At 40.5% G+C, this 18,503-nt stretch overlaps 1 protein-coding gene across 2 annotated transcripts in view; it reads left to right on the top strand.

Annotated features, from left to right (window-relative positions):
* GABRB2 (gamma-aminobutyric acid type A receptor subunit beta2) overlaps nt 1–18,503 on the top strand; it is a gene marked incomplete at both ends in the record, with an annotated part of 197,522 nt that overhangs the window by 82,322 nt on the left and 96,697 nt on the right. For both annotated transcript variants that reach the window (XM_079773294.1, XM_079773293.1), the window contains one exon: nt 13,676–13,758. In XM_079773294.1, coding sequence (XP_079629420.1) covers nt 13,676–13,758 — 83 coding nt within the window. The remainder of the gene's footprint in view (nt 1–13,675; nt 13,759–18,503) is intronic.

Raw genomic sequence — 18,503 nt, 5'->3', positions numbered from 1 at the left:
GCAAGCTGGGGAAAATATTCACATGCAGCCGTTCTTTAAATTTGTTGTCCATCCTCTCACTCTCCCAACCCCCACAGCCACCTCCCAATTCTGCTCCCACCTCCCAGCTTGGATAAAATACAGTTTTTCATATAGGAAATGTTACATAACTTTTCCCTTCTGATATTTTCTGTTCTCAGTTCTCACTCTTCATCCTGGTTCAGGTATGCATTTTTTTTCATCCTTGTCTTTTGTGATGTGCTATTGAGAGACTGAGTGAAAAAAAGTGAAGGGATTAAGCAAAAAAAAAAATTTAAAAAGAAGAAAGAAAAAAGAAATGTCCGTTGTTTTTGACATGTATTTATGATCTTTTTTGTGAGCCTTTTTAGTTTCTTTGTAAACTTTGTTTAAAGTGAGCGCCAGCTGTTTTTATTATGATGATTCATGTTATTCTGCTTTAATTCTTTATTTAGTCAACCAAGCTTTTTTCCTCAGTGTATCATCATTTGGGTACAAAGTGATGTTTTTCCCCTCTTGTGTTTTCAAACAGCCCTGCATTACAGATATGCTCTTGGTGGAACTTTTCAAACATAATTTTCGAACCTAGCTTGTAATTTTTCGTTTGAATCAGACTTCAGTTTTAAAGAACTCTCTGAATTCAGTTTTTATTTGCTCTGACCCACATGTGGCCACTAACTCATTTCAGAGCTCCATCCTAAGCAGCTTAACGCTTCTGAAGAAATGGAAATAGTTTCCAGGCATCAAAACAAAGTTAGTCTGAATTGCTGTTTGCTGAGATTCTTAAGGTTATGCTTCCATGGAATTCTGAATAAATAACTGTCCAGAGAGCAAGAGAACCTTTGCATTATAACAGCTCTTCTTTACCTGTTGGCTCAAGGTCACCCAGCAAGAGGCAGAATGGAGACCAGGGCCTAGGACAGCTGGCCTCCAAGGCCTCTGATCTCAATCTCTGTGCCCGTCTACATGAGAGGCGTACATTCATTTATCAAACACCATGCTCACCACTGCTGGTGTTACATGTCCCATAAGGATGAACATTCTTGTACATGCTTCTTTGTCCTCTTCTGTGACTATGTCCCCTGATAAACCCTAAAAGTAAAGTAACTGGCCAATAAGTGAAAAGTTCTGATATCCAAATTGCCCTTTATAAAGGTTGAACCAATTTAATATTCTTACCAGCAATTATGCAAACCCAGTTCATTAATATTCTCTTTAATTACTGCATTTGTGAAAAAAGAAAAATTTGCTAGGCCAAAAAAAAAAAAAAAGTGGTTGCCCATTGTTTCCATGAAAAACGTAGGGTATATTCTCAGCATACACAATGTCACACCATTCCAGATGAATTTTAAGAATTACTATGAAATTTGAAAGTGTGATATCTTGATCTCATCTCAGGGTGGAGAAGGTTGTCTAGACATAAAGCAGTTTAAGAAATAAAAATGTAAATAATTGATAATTTTGATGACAACAAAATAACAAAAATACTCTAACGAATCACCAAGGAAAAAAGAAACATTGATTAGACAAAAAACTGTGAAATACATGAAATAACAATTTACAATTAAAGAAACTGAAACTTCGGTTAAATCTAGAAAAACTTTCTGGTGATCATAGTTTTCAAAAAATGGAATCCATTCCTTTCAGAAAGAGTTCCAAGTCACTGGAGAGTCAAGTTAGAACAGTAATTGTTAAGATCTTATGGAAGGAATTCAGTTATCAGAAAGATATTTGTGTATAAATGATATATGTGCATATCATTTAATCATATTTTCTACCTTCAGAATACATAATCAAATGATGACATGTCCACCAATATTTTAATGGCACAGGAAATTTATCGAAGCACCTAATTTGCTCCAGCATGCTGACCACATTTTCAACCATGAAATGTAATCCTCTGCATTATCAAATTTCTCATATATGAACAAATGCTATGGCAAATAATAAACAAGTAGCAATGAATAGTCTTGGAGGAGACTAAGCAGTTAGGGAGAATTATCTTAACAGTTTTCAGAAAGAAAAGCAATACACAGTCATCATAGGAAGAGTAAAATTTTAGAAAATGTAAGAAAATAAAACAAACAATATTCCCACTTCTTACTTTATATTTTAACTAGAGGCCCAGTGCACAAAATTCGTGCACGGGGGCGGGGGGGGGGGTCCCTCAGCCCAGCCTGCACCCTCTCCAATCTGGGACCCCTCAAGGGATGTCCGACTGCCTGTTTAGGCCCAATCCTGGTCCCCCCCAACTGCTCTCCCCTGCAGGCCTGGGTCCCCCCCAACTGCCCTTCCCTGCAGGCCTGGGTCCCCCCCAACTGCCCTTCCCTGCAGGCCTGGTCACCCCCAACTGCCCTCCTCTGCCGACCTGGTCACCCCTAATTGCCCTCCCCTGCAGGCTTAATCACCCTCAACTGCCCTCCCTTGCAGGCCTGGTCCCTCCCAACAGCCCTGCCCTGCTGGCCATCTTGTGGTGGCCATCTTGTGTCCACATGAGGGCAGCCATCTTTGACCACATAGGGGCAGCCATCTTGTGTGTTGGAGTGACAGTCAATTTGCATATTACTCTTATTAGATAGAATAGAGGCCTGATGCACGGGTGGGGGCCAGCTGGTTTGTCCTGAAGGGTGTTCCGGATCAGGGTGGGGGTTCCCTTGGGGCATGGGGTGGCCTGGGCAACAGGCCTGTGGTGGTTTGCAGGCCAGCCACACCCCCGGGTGACCCAAGCGGAGGCCCTGGTATCTGGGATTTATTCATCTTCTATAATTAAAACTTTGTTGCCTGGAGTGGAGCCAAGCCTCCTGCTCGCTCCAGGGCCACAGCCATTTTTGTTGGGATTTATTTATCTTCTATAATTGAAACTTTGTAGCCTTGAGTGGAGGCCTGGGCTGGCCAGGGTGTGTGGAAAGCTTTGCTTCCTCCATTGCCTGGGAAACCCAAGCCTCCTGCTCCCTCCGTGGCCACAGCCATCTTGGTTAGGGTAATTTGCATACTCGCTCCTGATTGGCTGATGGGTGTGGCTTGTGGGTATAGCTGAGTGATGGTTAATTTGCATATCACTCTTTTATTAGATAGGCTCATTTATCTGTGTATTCAGTATACCTTTTATAAATGTTAATTATACTGCACTGCTTTCTAATATGCTATTTTATCTACAAAAAAAAAATCCAGAACACTTTCTATGCCCCACTGCTCTCAAAGTGTTTTCTTATTACATCATATGACTAAATCAAAATGCATTTAAATATCCCTAGATGTGATATATAGAATCTTTTCATTTTTCCCAGTTTAAAGTTGTACTAAGTATACTTCTATGTAGTTTTGTATTATTTTGTTTTCACATTAACTTCTTGAATTTTTTTATTGATTGATTTGTGTGTGTGAGAGAGAGAGAGAGAGAAAGAGAGAGATATCAATTTGTTGTTCCACTTATTTGTGCATTCATTGGTTGATTCTTATATGTGCCCTGACCAGGGATCAAACCCGCAACCTTGGTTGATGCTCTAACCAACTGAGCCACCCAGCCAAGGCTCACATTGACTTCTTAAAGTGAAATTTTAGAAACAAAAATTGGTACATTTGGTGGGTTTTGATTAATGTTGCCAAATTACTGTCTAGGAAGTTTGTACCAATTTAAAATTCTACCAGCAGCATGTGTGAGAGGATCTATTTCTCTGCAGAATCTCTAGTACTAAAATATTATAATTTCTTCAAATTTTTGCTGATTAGATAAGCAGTAACCATCATGGCTTATTATGTATCCTATCTAATAATAGAGTACCATGTAAATTACCATCACTCCGCTACGCCCACGATTGGGCGGCGGGAGGCTGGGGGGCGGGACTCGGGGTGGCCTATCTGGCCATTGAGAGGCACGGATCCGCTGCCACTGAGCGGGGCTACGCTGCTGTTGAGAGGCGCAGGGGGCGGGACTCCCGCCCCCTGTGCCTCTCAACGGCCAGATCCGGGGCCGCTGAGGGGATCCCACCCCCTGCACCTCTCAACAGCAGGGTAGCCCCCCTCAGCGGCCACGAACTATCAAAAGTGGGGGAGCGAGCTCTAGCCTCAGTCAGCGAGCCACAGAAACCTGGCAGAGGATGGAGAGCAGCGACGAGGAAGACATGGAGAAGCACCACATCCACCTACGCCCCGTCACTCTGAGCACACGCTGTACCTCCTGCCCTGTGAAGTCCAGGTTAACTGCCCGCCCCTGTGGGGCGCTTTTTCACCCTGGCCATCCGTCAGGGTCCCGATGGACTGAAGTGTCGTTTCGGGGCCGCAGTCTTAGGGGCGAGGAGGTGGAGGTGCCGCCTGGCCTGCTGGGATACGTGATGGTGATGGAAGAGAAGTCGGTGGGGAAGCAGGACTTTTTAGCGGGATCCGACAAGGACGAGCAGGAGCTGGTGGAAGCCGCGGAGGCGCTGGAGTGGGACTTGGACCGCTTTATTCGTGCCTCCGCCAGTTTCAGCCGCTTCACCCTGTGGGGCCTGGAGAGCATCCCTGGCCCGGATGCCAAAGTGCGTGCGGCCCTGACCTGGCCCAGCCTCGCAGAAGCGATCCATAAACAGGTGCCGCAGGACTGAGAACCAGCGCTTGAAACTGGAAGCCACCGATCCCTTCACCAGCTCTCCACTTTGGATCCACTGAGTCCACCATCCCAATAAATGAGCTCTTTCACAGCAAAAACAAAAACAAAAAAAAACAAAACAAAAGTGGGGGACCTGGGTGCCTGTCTGCTCCGGCACCAGGCCTTTCAGAAGCCTCCGCCGAGCTGGAGGCTTCTGAAAGGCCTGATGCACCAGCGGACAGGCACCCAGCTCCACCGCAAAAAGTGAAAGCGTGTAGGGGACCCTACACGTGCATGATTCAGTCATGCACTGGGCCTCTAGTTTCTAATAAAAATTTATAGTTTCTAATTGTGGTAAGCAGTTTCCCACATATTTGGTGCCTATTTTATGTAAAAAAATTAACTCGTAAATATTAAAAATGCCATTGGTGACCTTAAATAGAAAGCCAGGTAGTTCTCCACTAAAATGGGTTTATTGGGGAACAACAAAGAATTGCAACCTGGAACCTGCAGTCTAGTGTTGAATCACTCACAAGTCCAAAGAACAACAGAGAGAAAGGTGGTTTTATAGTGGAAAGGGGAAGTGTAGAGGGGCTGTTGTAAACAAAAAGTCCATTGGAGGAAACTTGGAGTTTACAGTGTAATGGTTTTTCATTGGCTGAGTTATAAAAATCTTTCATTGGCTATGTGGTTGCTGGGCAAGGGGAAGATCCTCCCTCTTCCTGCTGAAATAATACAGTTGAAAAACAGCTTGCTGTTGGAGATGGAAATCACATATCTTCCTATTTGGAGTAATTGATGATAAGTTTAGGGTGTGAGAGCGCCCCCTACAGGCTCTCTCAACTCCATTTATAAATTGGTTTCTGCTTATTAATCTTCATACTATTGAGATGGCAATCTTTTGCCATTAGACTTCGGAGTAACAGAAAGGACTGAGACAGCATTGTTTGTGGATTTTGTTGGCGTTTGAAGTACAAGTTGAGTTGGCAGCATGTGACAGGAGGCAGCTCTGTGTAATTTATTTTTCGTGTTTAAAAAATAACAGCCACAGTAACAACAATAAAACCTATTTTCCTTCCCTGGTTGAGGTTATCACACTTGCCACTATAGACACAGGGAAAGTATGCGTGAGGTCATGTTAGAGGCCGGGTCAGTGTTTACCACTGTGCTTTTAGCAAATGTTTTATCTCAAGAGAGAAAAAAAAGTTAATTGGGCATATCTTTTCCTGAGAAATCTGATGCCAGCTGCTCAGGGACAGTGCGTGCCTGTGTGTGTGTGTGTGTGTGTGTGTGTGTGTGTGTGTATGGTGTGTGTGTGTGTGAGTGTGTGTGTGTGTGTGTGTGTGTGTGTGTGTGTGAGAGAGAGAGGGAGGTAGTTTAAAGGCCATCACAGTCCCATGTAGGTCATTCTGAGAGCCATACTCCCCCTAGAAGTGTTATGTCATTGGGCTGACATCCTGCGTCAATTTCTCCCTTTGTCCATTTTGGCTTCTTCTCCCTTTAGTCACAACTGATGATCCCTAATGAGCATCCTTTAGGGCCTACTTCTGGAAAATCTAATTTATGATAGGCCCAGAGTCTATTTGGGATTCAAAAAATAGCAAATAAACAAATGTATGCACAGGATGATTTCAGACAGTGACAAGTATTATGAAGGCAATACAACTGATGAGACAGTGGCCAGCAGTGGAGGAGCTACAGAGAGGGAAAAGGCTTCTTAACCTGTCAGTGCTGTTCTGAGACTAAACTCATAGGAAGGAGGCAGCTTATTTAAGGTGGAGGAGACCTTCAGCCCTCATCCCTAAAACCCCAGGAATGAAATACTTCTAATTTCTTTGACAGCCTAATCGGAAAAATCTCGGATTTTAAATACATTTCTATAATATATTCCAGCAGTCAGGGGCCCAACAGGAAACAGATGGCATATTGAAAAGGGGATAATTTGAGAAGAATATAATAAAAAGGCAATTTACAAAGAGACAGAACAGCACTCCCTTTTTCCCTCCCAGAGAGAGGATTAGAAAGTTGCCATTGGCTTCCTAGTATCCCAGACTTAAAGGGGCAGAGGAGCGAATGGTCAGGGGAACCTGGACACAAGTTCTATAGAAAGGGAACCTGGGGAAAGATCCCTCATCTCATTCTCCTTCCTCCCACAAACTCCTGACCTGCTCCCCATTGGCCAAAGCCAGAGAACCAGAGAGGCAATTTTTGAAGACCCTACAGTCTAGTCTCTAGAGCTGTAGACCTTGATGGTTAAGGATGGAGGGTGGAGTTGGAGAGGCCAAATGAGACATCCAGTATATAGTTTATATTTTTAAATAACACTGGATGATATTTAAAAGAAACTAGAGGCCCAGTGCATGATTTAATCATGCACCTGGTGCACCAGCGGGCTGGCTGTCCGCCGGTGCACCAGGCCTTCCGAAAGCCTCCGCCATGCCGGAGGCTTTCGGAAGGCCTTGTGCCGGAGCAGACAGCCGGCCAGCTCCCCCGCTTTGGCTTTTGATCGCGGGGGAGCTGGCCGGCTGTCCGCCGGTGCACCAGGCCTTCCGAAAGCCTCCGGCTCAGCGTCCTGCTGGCCCAATCAGCTACCCCGGCCACCCTGAGTCCCGCCCCCTGCGCCTCCTGCTGGCCCAATCGTGGGCGTAGCGGAGTGATGGTAATTTACATATTACCATTTTATTATGTAGGATGATACCAGACCCATCTGAAGTTGTAACCTCTGTCTGTCACTGACTAGTTATAAATCAACATCTCTAAACCACTTTTTTTTTTTACTTGTTAAAAAAAATTACATGGCTAGAATAAAACTGATGCATTTATTCTGAAATGGTGTGACTCTGATATTCACAAATCAAATAAAGTATTTTAAATATATTTTAATGAATGCAACAAAAAATATCCAGCACAATATTGTTTTAAATTATGAACACACAAAAAAATAATTGTTGAAATAACCAGAGTCCCAACTCTGTGTCTTTCTAGTTGGTAAGTTACTTTGGTTCAATAAAATCTCTTACAATGACCTGAAGTCAGATTTCTGTTGTTAGGCTGAGTCAAAAAATAGAATGATTACTTTCTTCTCAGGGACTCAGACTTCCTTCAAGACATACTTAGAGAGAAGAGAGGATATTGTCATTGAGATAAGGGCAGGATTTGTGGATGATACCCTTGGGAATGTAACTTGGGAAATTTTGGTGAATAAGGGGCTGGCTGACAGGAGGAGAATAATAAAGGCTTAGATTGATATGGCCATGTCTATTAATATTTCTGATTGAATAGAATTTATATGCTCATAAAGTGAGACTTTGTTAGGTGCTGCTGTTTGGATACACAGCATGTTATTTAAGAAAATGTCTTTCAGAATCCTACCTGAATCTGTAGCAGAAGCCTGTCTAGCCCTTTAATAGTCACAGTATCTTCCCAGAGGATAAGATTCCAGAAAAGCAGAGTCACAGAAGGTCAAACAGCTGCAGAAGAGTACAAATAGCTCTCATCTGAAAACCACGATTTATCCAAGGGGACCATGATTGCTAGCAATCTTACTTTTTTGGTGATTACAAGGTTGAGCCTAGTAGCGCATGTGACTCCATAGGAGGACTTGTTGAGAGCTTTTACAAATAATTATGTGTGAGTGTTGGAGAATTAATTTAAGCAGAAGGCCTCTGTGGAGGTCAATCAAGAGCGTAGGCTGGAAGGAGAATGCTGAGGGAGACCTTCAGTCAGGGGAGAATATGAAGTGGGACTCCTTGTTTGCTTGTCTGGGGTAGGCTCATCTACATAATTGACTAAAACAGGATGAACAGCTGTGAAGTACAGCATTTGAATGTGTGGATAAAACAAAATTACAAAATATGCAGGGTCATAGAACGTGTAATGTGTTTTCATAGGATTATAGAATTTTCTAGCTCATTTGGGATATAGGAAATGGGCAAGTCGAGAAGCTAAATGACTTTATCAAGGTCAACTAACTAGTTAATTATAGCTTACTTGTTAAGTATGTGGACTCCAGTCAGACACCCTAGATTCAAATCCCAACTCTAGCACTCACTCTGTGACCCTTGAAAAAACCACTCTACCTTTCGGTGCCTCAATCTTCTCACCTACAAAATGGAAATAGTAATAGGACCTAAAATGGGAATAATAATAGGACATTCCTCATGTTAATAAGATGATACATTTCAGTAACCCTAGATGGTGTCTAGAACTTAGTAAGTGATTAATTAATGTGAGGTATGTTATTATTGGCAAGAATGACAGTTACCTAACTCCTACAGAAATATTGACCTACTCTAGAGCAAGCAAGAGCATATTACAAGAGGGATATAGGTGAGAAATTAGTTTCCTGGCTAAAAATGATTGTGAGACACTGAATAATGTTAGTCTACTTGAGTTGTAAAAGCAAAAAAAAAAAAATTGTAAGTACCTTTGGGAGAAGTGACTCAGATGTGCTCCTTAAAAGTTTTCAAATTTTCAGGTTGTACTCTAATGCTAAAATTCAGTATTTGTATCTTTTCCCCTCTAGCTGACATTTTTAATTAGTTTGTTTTGCAGCTAGCAAAATATGTAGCAATATATTTTTTTGATAAATGACATTTTTAACATACTATTTTTTCTCTAGTAATGATGCCCACTAATGCTACAGGATTCCTTTATTCTTTATAATTAGAATAAGTTGTGATTTTATTTATTTTTAAAATATGTTTCTATTGATTCTTTAGAGAAAGGAAGGGAGAGGGAGAGAAAGAAACATCAGTGTGAGAAACTTCGATCAGCTGCCTCCTATACGTCCCCCTATGGGGTGCATGGGATGATACTCAACCAACTGAGCCACACTGACCAGGGCTAGAATAAGTTGTGCTTTTAAGTAAAAGCACATTTTGAACAAAGTAAAAGCATGCTGAGAATTACAGCATTGTGTTTTGAATATAGTTGGAGATGAGGCACCTGATGTTCTTAGAAAACATAGGAAGTTGTTGAAAAAAAAATTTTTGTGGAATGTGGAGGGTTAGCTAGATAAAAAATTCAAGCAAAGATGAAGTTCAAAGTTACTTCCTTATAATCTCTGGTTGACATTCTAGCAAGTTTCTCACATGTGAAGACCCATTTTAACCTGAAGCACCTCCTGAAGAGTCTGCTGAAAGGCCTGAAACATGTCTGTTGATTATGATTCTGAGGTTTTTTTTCCTATTGGCTGAGGGGTGAAGGCATCTATTATTACTTATTAACTCTCTTTGGCCATATTCGAACTTTGGATGACATGGTAGCATCATCAAATCTCACATAATGACACCATTAAATATGGGTCATGGCTTTGGTACAAAATTCTGGCATAGCTGTTGTATGTTTTGATTTTATAGATGCCTTTAAGGGACTGTGTGAGGATTTTACAGCACAAGTCAGTTTTGGACAGCAGTGCCCAGTGGCTAAGGAATAAAGTGTGTATTCAAAGATTTCTCAGCCCAGTCAGAATATTGGCCTTTCTCAAATTGTGTTTTATCATGCAATAGTATTCAGCCCCAGGGAAGACCCATTTCTACTTTTAACTATGGAGGACCTGCCACTGGTAAATGAGGTACTTTCTGGAGGCATCATGGACTCTTTCCTTTGACTGAAGACAGAATCATCTCCATGTGTTTCACAGTGGTCCTCACACTTAATCAGGATCCTGCAGAGTTAGTAGCCTCCCTTCAAAGACTGTAGTAGTGGTGTTGCTCAATTTAAGGCCCATTAGGGGTGTTTATCAGGATTCAGGAAGGCATGTTCATGAAAAGCCCATTAAGTATTGTTGTTGCTTTGACTTATTCCTGGAGAAACTCACCCCTGTTATAAATCAGAAAGCCCCAAATAATAGATTCGTGTTCTCACTGGGATTTTCTGACTAAGATTCATCCCAGGTAGCTTCTTGTATAAGAGTGATTTGACTTTCAAACTTATTTGAGAATTTTTAAAATTTAATTAGGCACTTAATATAGAGAGTTGCTTTAATGTCCTCCATTTGAGAATGCTTATAACCATGACTTTTCTTTTCTTTGTGTCATTATTAATTATTATTATTGCTATTCTAATCTTGGGTTAGTGACACATGCCATGCACTTGGCAAAGTACTTAAGATACAAACAAGACAAACACAGTTCTGGTTCTTAGTCTCACAAAACACCTGGAAAAGATGCAGGTTTCTTATACATGGAACAAGCAGATGCATGTCTGTATTTTGTCTTAAAATCTATTAACTAGAGCTCCATATACACATATGGCATATTTTTGCATGTTTATGTGTTCAGACGCTATTTACATCATATTGTATAGCTCTGGTTTGCTTATAAGTCTGTGATAATTCTACATTTTTTTCATGTATACAGGCACATATGTATACTACCAAAAAACCACTGGTCAAATGAGTTATCACTGTATCTACTCATTAGCAGGTAGTAATAACAAAAGTTACAGAACATGTTGTGAATTACAGATTCTTTCTACATTTAGCATTTCACAACAAATTATGATGGCAAGTATCTAATTCAGATTTTTCAGGGTAACCAAGTGTTGGAGAATACAAGTCACTTGTCCCAGGTCACTCTTGTATGATCAAGATTCCAAATGGATTACTTTGGCTACAGAGTTTCTGCTTTAATCCAATAGGAGACACAAATGCCCCATAAACATCAACCAGTAAACATTTATATATTTTCCAGCTTTATGAAGTATATTACCACATTAAAGATGCAAAGCACTGGAGTAAATATGGGTGTTGTTCATGTGAGAAAAACACTTTCTTCTACTTTATTCTTTAAGCATGAGTGGAAACTCACTGCTTCTGTGATATCATTAGTCGATTTCTTTTTCTTGTTCACAACACTGGTTCCCAGATGTTAACTGCCATGAATAGGTACAGCAGGAAGTGTGAACCACAACCTATAGTAGTGATTGCAAACTTCACTGAGTTACACAGTCAGGCATCTGTTTATGGCTCCCTCCCTTTTGTCACAGTAGTACCCCCTATCTGTGGGGATGTGTTCCAAGACCCCCAGCGGATGCCTGAAACCACAGACAGTACTGAACCCTAGATTCTGGGGGGTTTTCCCTGTACGTATATACCTTTTCACATAAAGGAAGCACTTCCGGCTTCTCTTTGGCATGTCTGAGTTACTAGCGTGACTACTTTGGGGCCATTCTAAAGTAAAGTAAAGGAAGGGTACCTGAACACAAGACAAGCACCACGATACCTGGACAGCCCATCTGCTAACCAAGATGGCAACTAAGTGACTCACAGGTGGGAGGCATCTCCAGTGTGGAGACACTGAACAAAGGGGGAATTCACATCCTGGGCAGGGCGGAGCAGAACAGCATGAGATTGCATTCTGCTGAGAACATCACGCAATTTAAAACTATGGATAGTTTATTTCTGGAACTTTGCACTCAATTTTCAGGACACAGTTGAATGCAGAAAGCCAAAACGACAGAAAATGGAGCCATAGATAAGGGGTCACTACTGTATTTTCATCCTACAACGGAGGAGTTGGACTCTCACACCTAACAGGAATTCTACAGACTCAGTCTACTTGGTTTACTTGTCCAAGTTCTGTCCAAGACCTTTTAATGGAAAAGGTCTAGCTATGGACTGTTTCTGCCTGCACCTTATTTCTCTGTTCCCAAAACATAGTAGAGTGCCTCTCTCAGACTAGTCTGGCAAAGTTGGTCACATTCAACATCCATTTCTACTCATAGTTATCTTTAGCAGATGTAATTTTTTAAAATTTCTTTTGTTAATCCTTATCCAAGGATATTTTTTCCATTTATTTTTAGAGTGGGAGGCAGGGAGGGAGGGAGGGAGGGAGAGAGAGAGAGAGAGAGAGAGAGAGAGAGAGAGAGGAAGAAACATTCATGTGAGAGAGATAAATCTATTGGTTGACTCCCACACGCATCCCAACTGGGGGCTGGGGCTCAAACCTGCAACCCAGATATGTGCCCTTGACTGGGAATCAATATGTGCCCTTCGGTATACAGGCCAATGCTTTAACCACTGATCCATAGCAGCCAGGGCAGCCAGATATAAATTTTTAAAGGACCTATTATATGCCATTACTCTTTTATATTCTTTATATAAATTATTATATCCGTTCTTACATAAACCCTGTTAGGTAAGTGTTATTGTTATTAATAACCCCCCCCCCTTTTTATAGACAAAAAAACTAAGGTTTCTTAGGAGATATTAACCATCTTGATGTGAATCAGTCAGTGAGGCCGAATTAGAATTCAGACCTGTGTCTGTTGTGTTCTAAGACTTGTGTGTGTGTGTTTTTTCATGACCTTATGCTGCCTCATTGTTCAGAAAACATATGTTGATAAATCGTTTATGACTGTATGCTGTTTGGCTCCTTCTGCAGAGAGATTATGGAAGAATGATGACAGAGAAACATAAAGACATTAAAGGAACATATTCTTTTCTCTCTGATAAAATAATAAAAGAACCAACTGTTCTAAATAAATAACTCTACCAGCCCATAGGAGAAAGCTCTCTAACAGGTCATAAGAATATAAGATCACTCAGGCAGGACAGAGCAATTCAAGTGATAAATGGAAGGCTGATTGTGACTTGTATTAAAGCACTTGCAAAGTACTATTCTATGCACAGAAAGCTCAAAAATGATGGGTCAAAGCCAAAATTGATTGAAGATTAGATTTCAGGGTCTACAGAAAGGGAGGAGAAACGAGGTGAATGGAAGAAGAATGTCTATGTTGATACCCTTAAACACCTGTGATGCTAAAATAAGAGTCCTGGGACTGCCCCATCCCCCCCCCAAAACACAACATTCTGGAGCATGGGAACTGCCTGTCTGTCAAACACTCCCAGGTGATTTTGTACACCTAGATCATGGACCACACACTGGGAAAATACTGATTTGGTCCAGTCTTTTTATTTTACAAATCAGCACGAGATTCTAAGGGTAAGTGGTTATCCCAAGTTTGCTATACTCACTTTTCATTAGAGTTTTGGCCAAGTCGGTCTCCTACAGGCCCAGTTCTGTCCTCTTTGATCCTTGGATTTAATTTTTCCAATTCTAGCCACGGACCAGCTAACAGCATGTATCCTTGCTCTTTCTCTTCTAGAATCACAACCACAGCTGCCTGCATGATGGACCTAAGGCGGTACCCACTGGATGAACAAAACTGCACCTTGGAAATTGAAAGCTGTAAGTTTTTCTGAGAATCCAGCCAGACTGAACTCTGCTTAGGGGTTCTCCAGACCACAGGCCTGCAGAGGTTCTGCTAGCACACTAAATGTGATGGAGGGAGGCACTCCTAGCACCTGCCCTCCTGCTGCTGCAATCCTCTTAATCTTGTCCCCAAATCCCTGGGAGAGGTGTGAAAGGGAGAAATAATCTAGCCATAAAAGGAAGATGCTAAGAGCCTGGAAGAAAGCCAAGGGCTATTCTAGTCATTTAAAGCACAGTATTTGGGACAAATAGCTACACCAGGCTTGGGACAGTAGGTGAAGGTGGCAGGGGGACACAAAGTATCTGAATAATTTTTGTCTCTCAAAAGCATTATCACTTTTCAATTGCAAAATAAAGGTGGCCTTCTGGAATAGCTGAAACCTTCATAGAATGTGGATTAGTGAGATGTTGTTGCTTTTCTCCGGGGACTATTTTCAGTGTCAAAATTTATTTTACATTCTTGCTGAAGGCCATCTGCTGAGCAAGATGAGTGTATAGGTGTGGTTCTTCTTTCCTGCGCTGACCTGTTTTGCAGTATTGTTGCATTTCTGGGCCATAGTGTGTGCCCTTGAGGATTCAGTCACCTGCCCTGTTGAGTAGAATGTTGATGTCACAGCCCAGTTCCAATTCAGAGGTCACTCAGGGAGGTCATTTGCAGTGGAATCGGATTTTGAATCTCTTTTCTCTGTCAGTTCTTTGTACAGTATTCATACCTCATCCCACCAAACTATTGGAAGCTGACAATTTTCTATCTAGCGTTCTAGATAATGAATAAGCAGCCTGCTGTGCGGGTACTCTCAGCCTTTGTCAGGAGCTCTTGCTGTGACAGGCAGGGTGACTCTCCATCACTGCTCTGAGCAGAAATCCAGTATTTATGACATATTGTGGGCATTTTTGCCCATTTCAAAAAATAACTTCCAGGGATAATTCCATTTACACACATTTTTTAAAGAACCCAATTTCATACTCGTATTTCAAAATCATCATGCTTTTCACATTAGATCTTTGCCAGGTAGAACTGCTTAATAAAATTGCTCTGTAGGATTTTTATGATTATTTTTATGTAAATATCTTTGGGATTAACTTTGCATTTTCATAACTAATAACATGGTTTAGAGTGCAGAATATTGTCTTTCAAAGTTCAAAACCTAGTTGTTTCAAATTGTTGATGTTAGGATATTTTGCAAAAAAAAAAATATGTGGCTTTGTACCATTCATGAATTTTTACAGTAAGAGAATTGTTCGTGGTAGAATTTGCCTGGAATTTTAATAATCATTATTGTCCATGTCATCTGAGCCTTCCGCAGCCTTCTTACTTGAAAGAACTAATGCCTGAAAGACACAGGCAACACCCAGTGTTGCATGGAATTAAATTATAATTGTGACCTGAATATTGAAAAATTAATAATTCCTTAGACTTTTAGAAAGTTTAAATTTTATAAAGTGGCTTTTACATATTTCATTGCAGTTTACAGTTACCCTTTTAAAGGAGGTAGAATAGATTTTTTCCAGCTTTATTGAAATATAATTGACAAACAACATTGTGTATGTACCATGTAATGATTTGATATATATATATATAAGTTTTGTGTAATGATTATCACAGTAAGGTAAGTTAACACACTATTACCTTACATGGTTACCTTGTTTTGATGTATGTGTGTGTGTCTGTTGGAAACTTTTAAGATTTACTCTTAGCAACTTTCAAGTATACAGTACAGTATTGTGAACTATAGTCACCATACTGTAGATTAGATAGCCACATATTATTAATTTTATAACTGTAAGTTTATGCCCTTTAACCTCATTCACCCATCTGGCCGAGCCCCCACACTTGGCAACCATCAGTTTACACTGTTTCTATCAGGTCAGTTTTCTTTTTTAGATTTCATGTAATTGATAACAAATGGTATTAGACTTTCTCTGCCTGACTTATTTCACTTAGCATAATACCCTCAACTTATCCATGTTATCACAGATGGCAGGATTTCCTTTGTTTTATGGCAGAATAGTATCTATATATCTATAAAAATAAAAGTGTAATATGCTCATTAGACCGGACAGCCAATTGACCTTCCAGATGAAGCTGCAGCTGTGAGGGCCGAGCCCCTTGCACCAATTTTGTGCATCAGGCCTCTAATGTGTGTGTGTGTGTGTGTGTGTGTGTGTGTGTGTGTGTGTGTACATATATATATATGTATTTTTATCCATTCATTCATCAATAGACAATTAGGTTGTTTCCATGCCTTGACTATCCTATATAATAAAAGCCTAATATGCAAATTGACCAACCATTGGAACAACTGGTTGCTATGATGCGTACTGACCACCAGGGGGCAGGTGCTCAACACAGGAGCTGCCACCAGCCTGCAGGCCCCAGGCCAGCCAAGGTGGGTGCCAGCAGGGGTGCCCCAATTGCCTTGCTGGTCACCCCAGATTGGCCCTGATCACTGGCCAGGCCTAGGGACCCTACCCATGCACAAATTTTATGCACCAGGCCTTGAGTTGTAAATAATGCTGTGGTGAACACGAGGGTGCAGATCTCTTTGAGAATAATTTTATTTCCTTCACATATGTACCCAGAAGTAAGATCGCTGGGTCATATAGTAATTCTATTTTTTTTCTTCAATAATATTCCCATTTATTTTTTAAAGTCTCATCTTATTTTTTTTTCAGTTTATCTTTATTGTTGAAAGTATTACAGATGTCCCCATTTTTTCTTCATTGATACCCCCCTCCCCCCGCACTCAACCCCTCCAGGCCTTCACCACACTATTGTCTGTGTCCATGGCTTATGCATATATGCATATAAGTTCTTTGGTTACCCTCCCCTCCCACCTACCCACCCACCCTCACCTTCCCTCTGAGACTCGTCAGTCTGTTCCATGCTTCTATGTCTCTGGATGTATTTTGTTCATCAGTTTATTTTGTTCATTAGATTCCACATATTAGTGAGATCATGTGATACTTGTCTTTCTCTGACTGGCTTATTTCGCTTAGCATAATACTATCTAGGTCCCTTCATGTAGTTCTATTTTTAATTTTGAGAATCCTTCATAATAACTGTACCAATTTACATTCCCACCAACATTGCACAAGATCCCTTTTTATCCACACTCTTACCAATATTTGTTATCTCCTGTCTTTTTATGATAGCCATTCCTACAAGTGTGAGGTGATATCTCATCATGGTTTATATTTGCATTTCCGTGATGATTAGTGATGTTGAGCATCTTTTCCTGTACCTGTTGGCCATTTATTTGTATGTCTCCTTTGGAAAAACATCTCGTCAGTTTCTCTGCCTATTTTTAAATTGGGTTATTTGTGGGGTTTTTTGTTTGTTTGTTTTTGGTATTGGGTTATATGAGTTCATTATATATTTTGAATAATTGCTGCTTATCAGGTACATTTTTTGCAAATATTTTTCTGCCATTCCATATGTTGCCTCTTCATTCTGTTAATGGCTTCCCTTGCTGTATGGAAACTTTTTAGTCTGATATAGCCCTGCTTGTTTATTTTGCTTACTTGTGCTTTTGGTGTTACATCCAGAATATCATTGCCAAGACCAATGTTTTCCCTATGTTTTCTTCAGGAGTTTTACAGTTTCGGGTTTTACATTAGAATCTTTAATTCCTTTCAAATCAATTTTAGTGAGTGGTTTAAGATAGGTTTCTAATATAATTATTTTGCATGCGGATATCCAGTTTTCCCAGGACCATTTATTGAGAAGACTAAGATTTCTCCATTGAGTATTCTTGGCTCCCTTTTCAAATATTATTTGGCCATGTATGTGAGGGGTTATTTCTGAGCTCTCAGTTCTGTTTCATTGGTTTATATGTGAATTTTTGAGAATTTTCCTTTTGTGACTTAACATATGGCTGACTCTAGAAAATGATCCATGTGTGCTTGAGAAGAATGTTTATTCTATTGCTGTTATATAGAATGTTCTGTATAGTCTGTTAGATCTATTTGCTCTATAGGAGTGATTTTTAACCAGTGTGCCATGGCTGGGCACTATTTAGTCAGGGGTACTAACTTCTTTTCCCTTAGATTATCAAATAAAAGAAGGACAACAACCAACACAACAATAGCAATTTGGTGTGAATGGCTCAAAATTATACCTTTATTTTTGTCAGATCAGCAAAAAATATATTTTTTGGTGTACCACAGAATTTTAGTAATTAGCTTATGTGTGCCAGGAGATGAAAAAGGTTGAAAATCTCTGGTCTATAGTGTTGTTCAAATCTGCTATTTCCTATTGATTCTCTGTCTGGATGATTTATCCATTGTTGGTAGTGGGGTATTAAAGTTCCTAACTATTATTGTATTGCTGTTTATTTCTCCTTCTATTTCTGTTAGTATTTGCTTTATATATTTAGGTGTTAGTATGGGTGCATAAATATTTATGATTGTTATATCTTCTTGATGAATTTACCCCTCTATTACTATATAATGACCTTTTTTGTCTCCTGTAAGCATTCATAGCTTAAAGTCTATAGGGTAGATATTAATATTCCTGTCTTTATAGGGAAACAGACACAAGGGGGGAAAGGGATATGTCTAAGAACATGCAACCACTGAGTAGCACAGTGCTCTGAGCTAATGCGGGGATTTATAGCTAATTTATCTTAGTAAAGCCATTGATTTTGGAGAGATCAGATTAACAGGAAGATCACTGTTCTAAAAATCAGGAAAATAGACTGTTCTTACAAAAAAAGTGG

Source organism: Cnephaeus nilssonii (assembly GCF_951640355.1).
Source record: "Cnephaeus nilssonii genome assembly, chromosome: 5".
Classification (NCBI taxonomy): domain Eukaryota; kingdom Metazoa; phylum Chordata; class Mammalia; order Chiroptera; family Vespertilionidae; genus Cnephaeus; species Cnephaeus nilssonii.
Note: the sequence above shows the minus strand (reverse complement) of the source record. Positions and strands in the feature narration are given on the sequence as shown.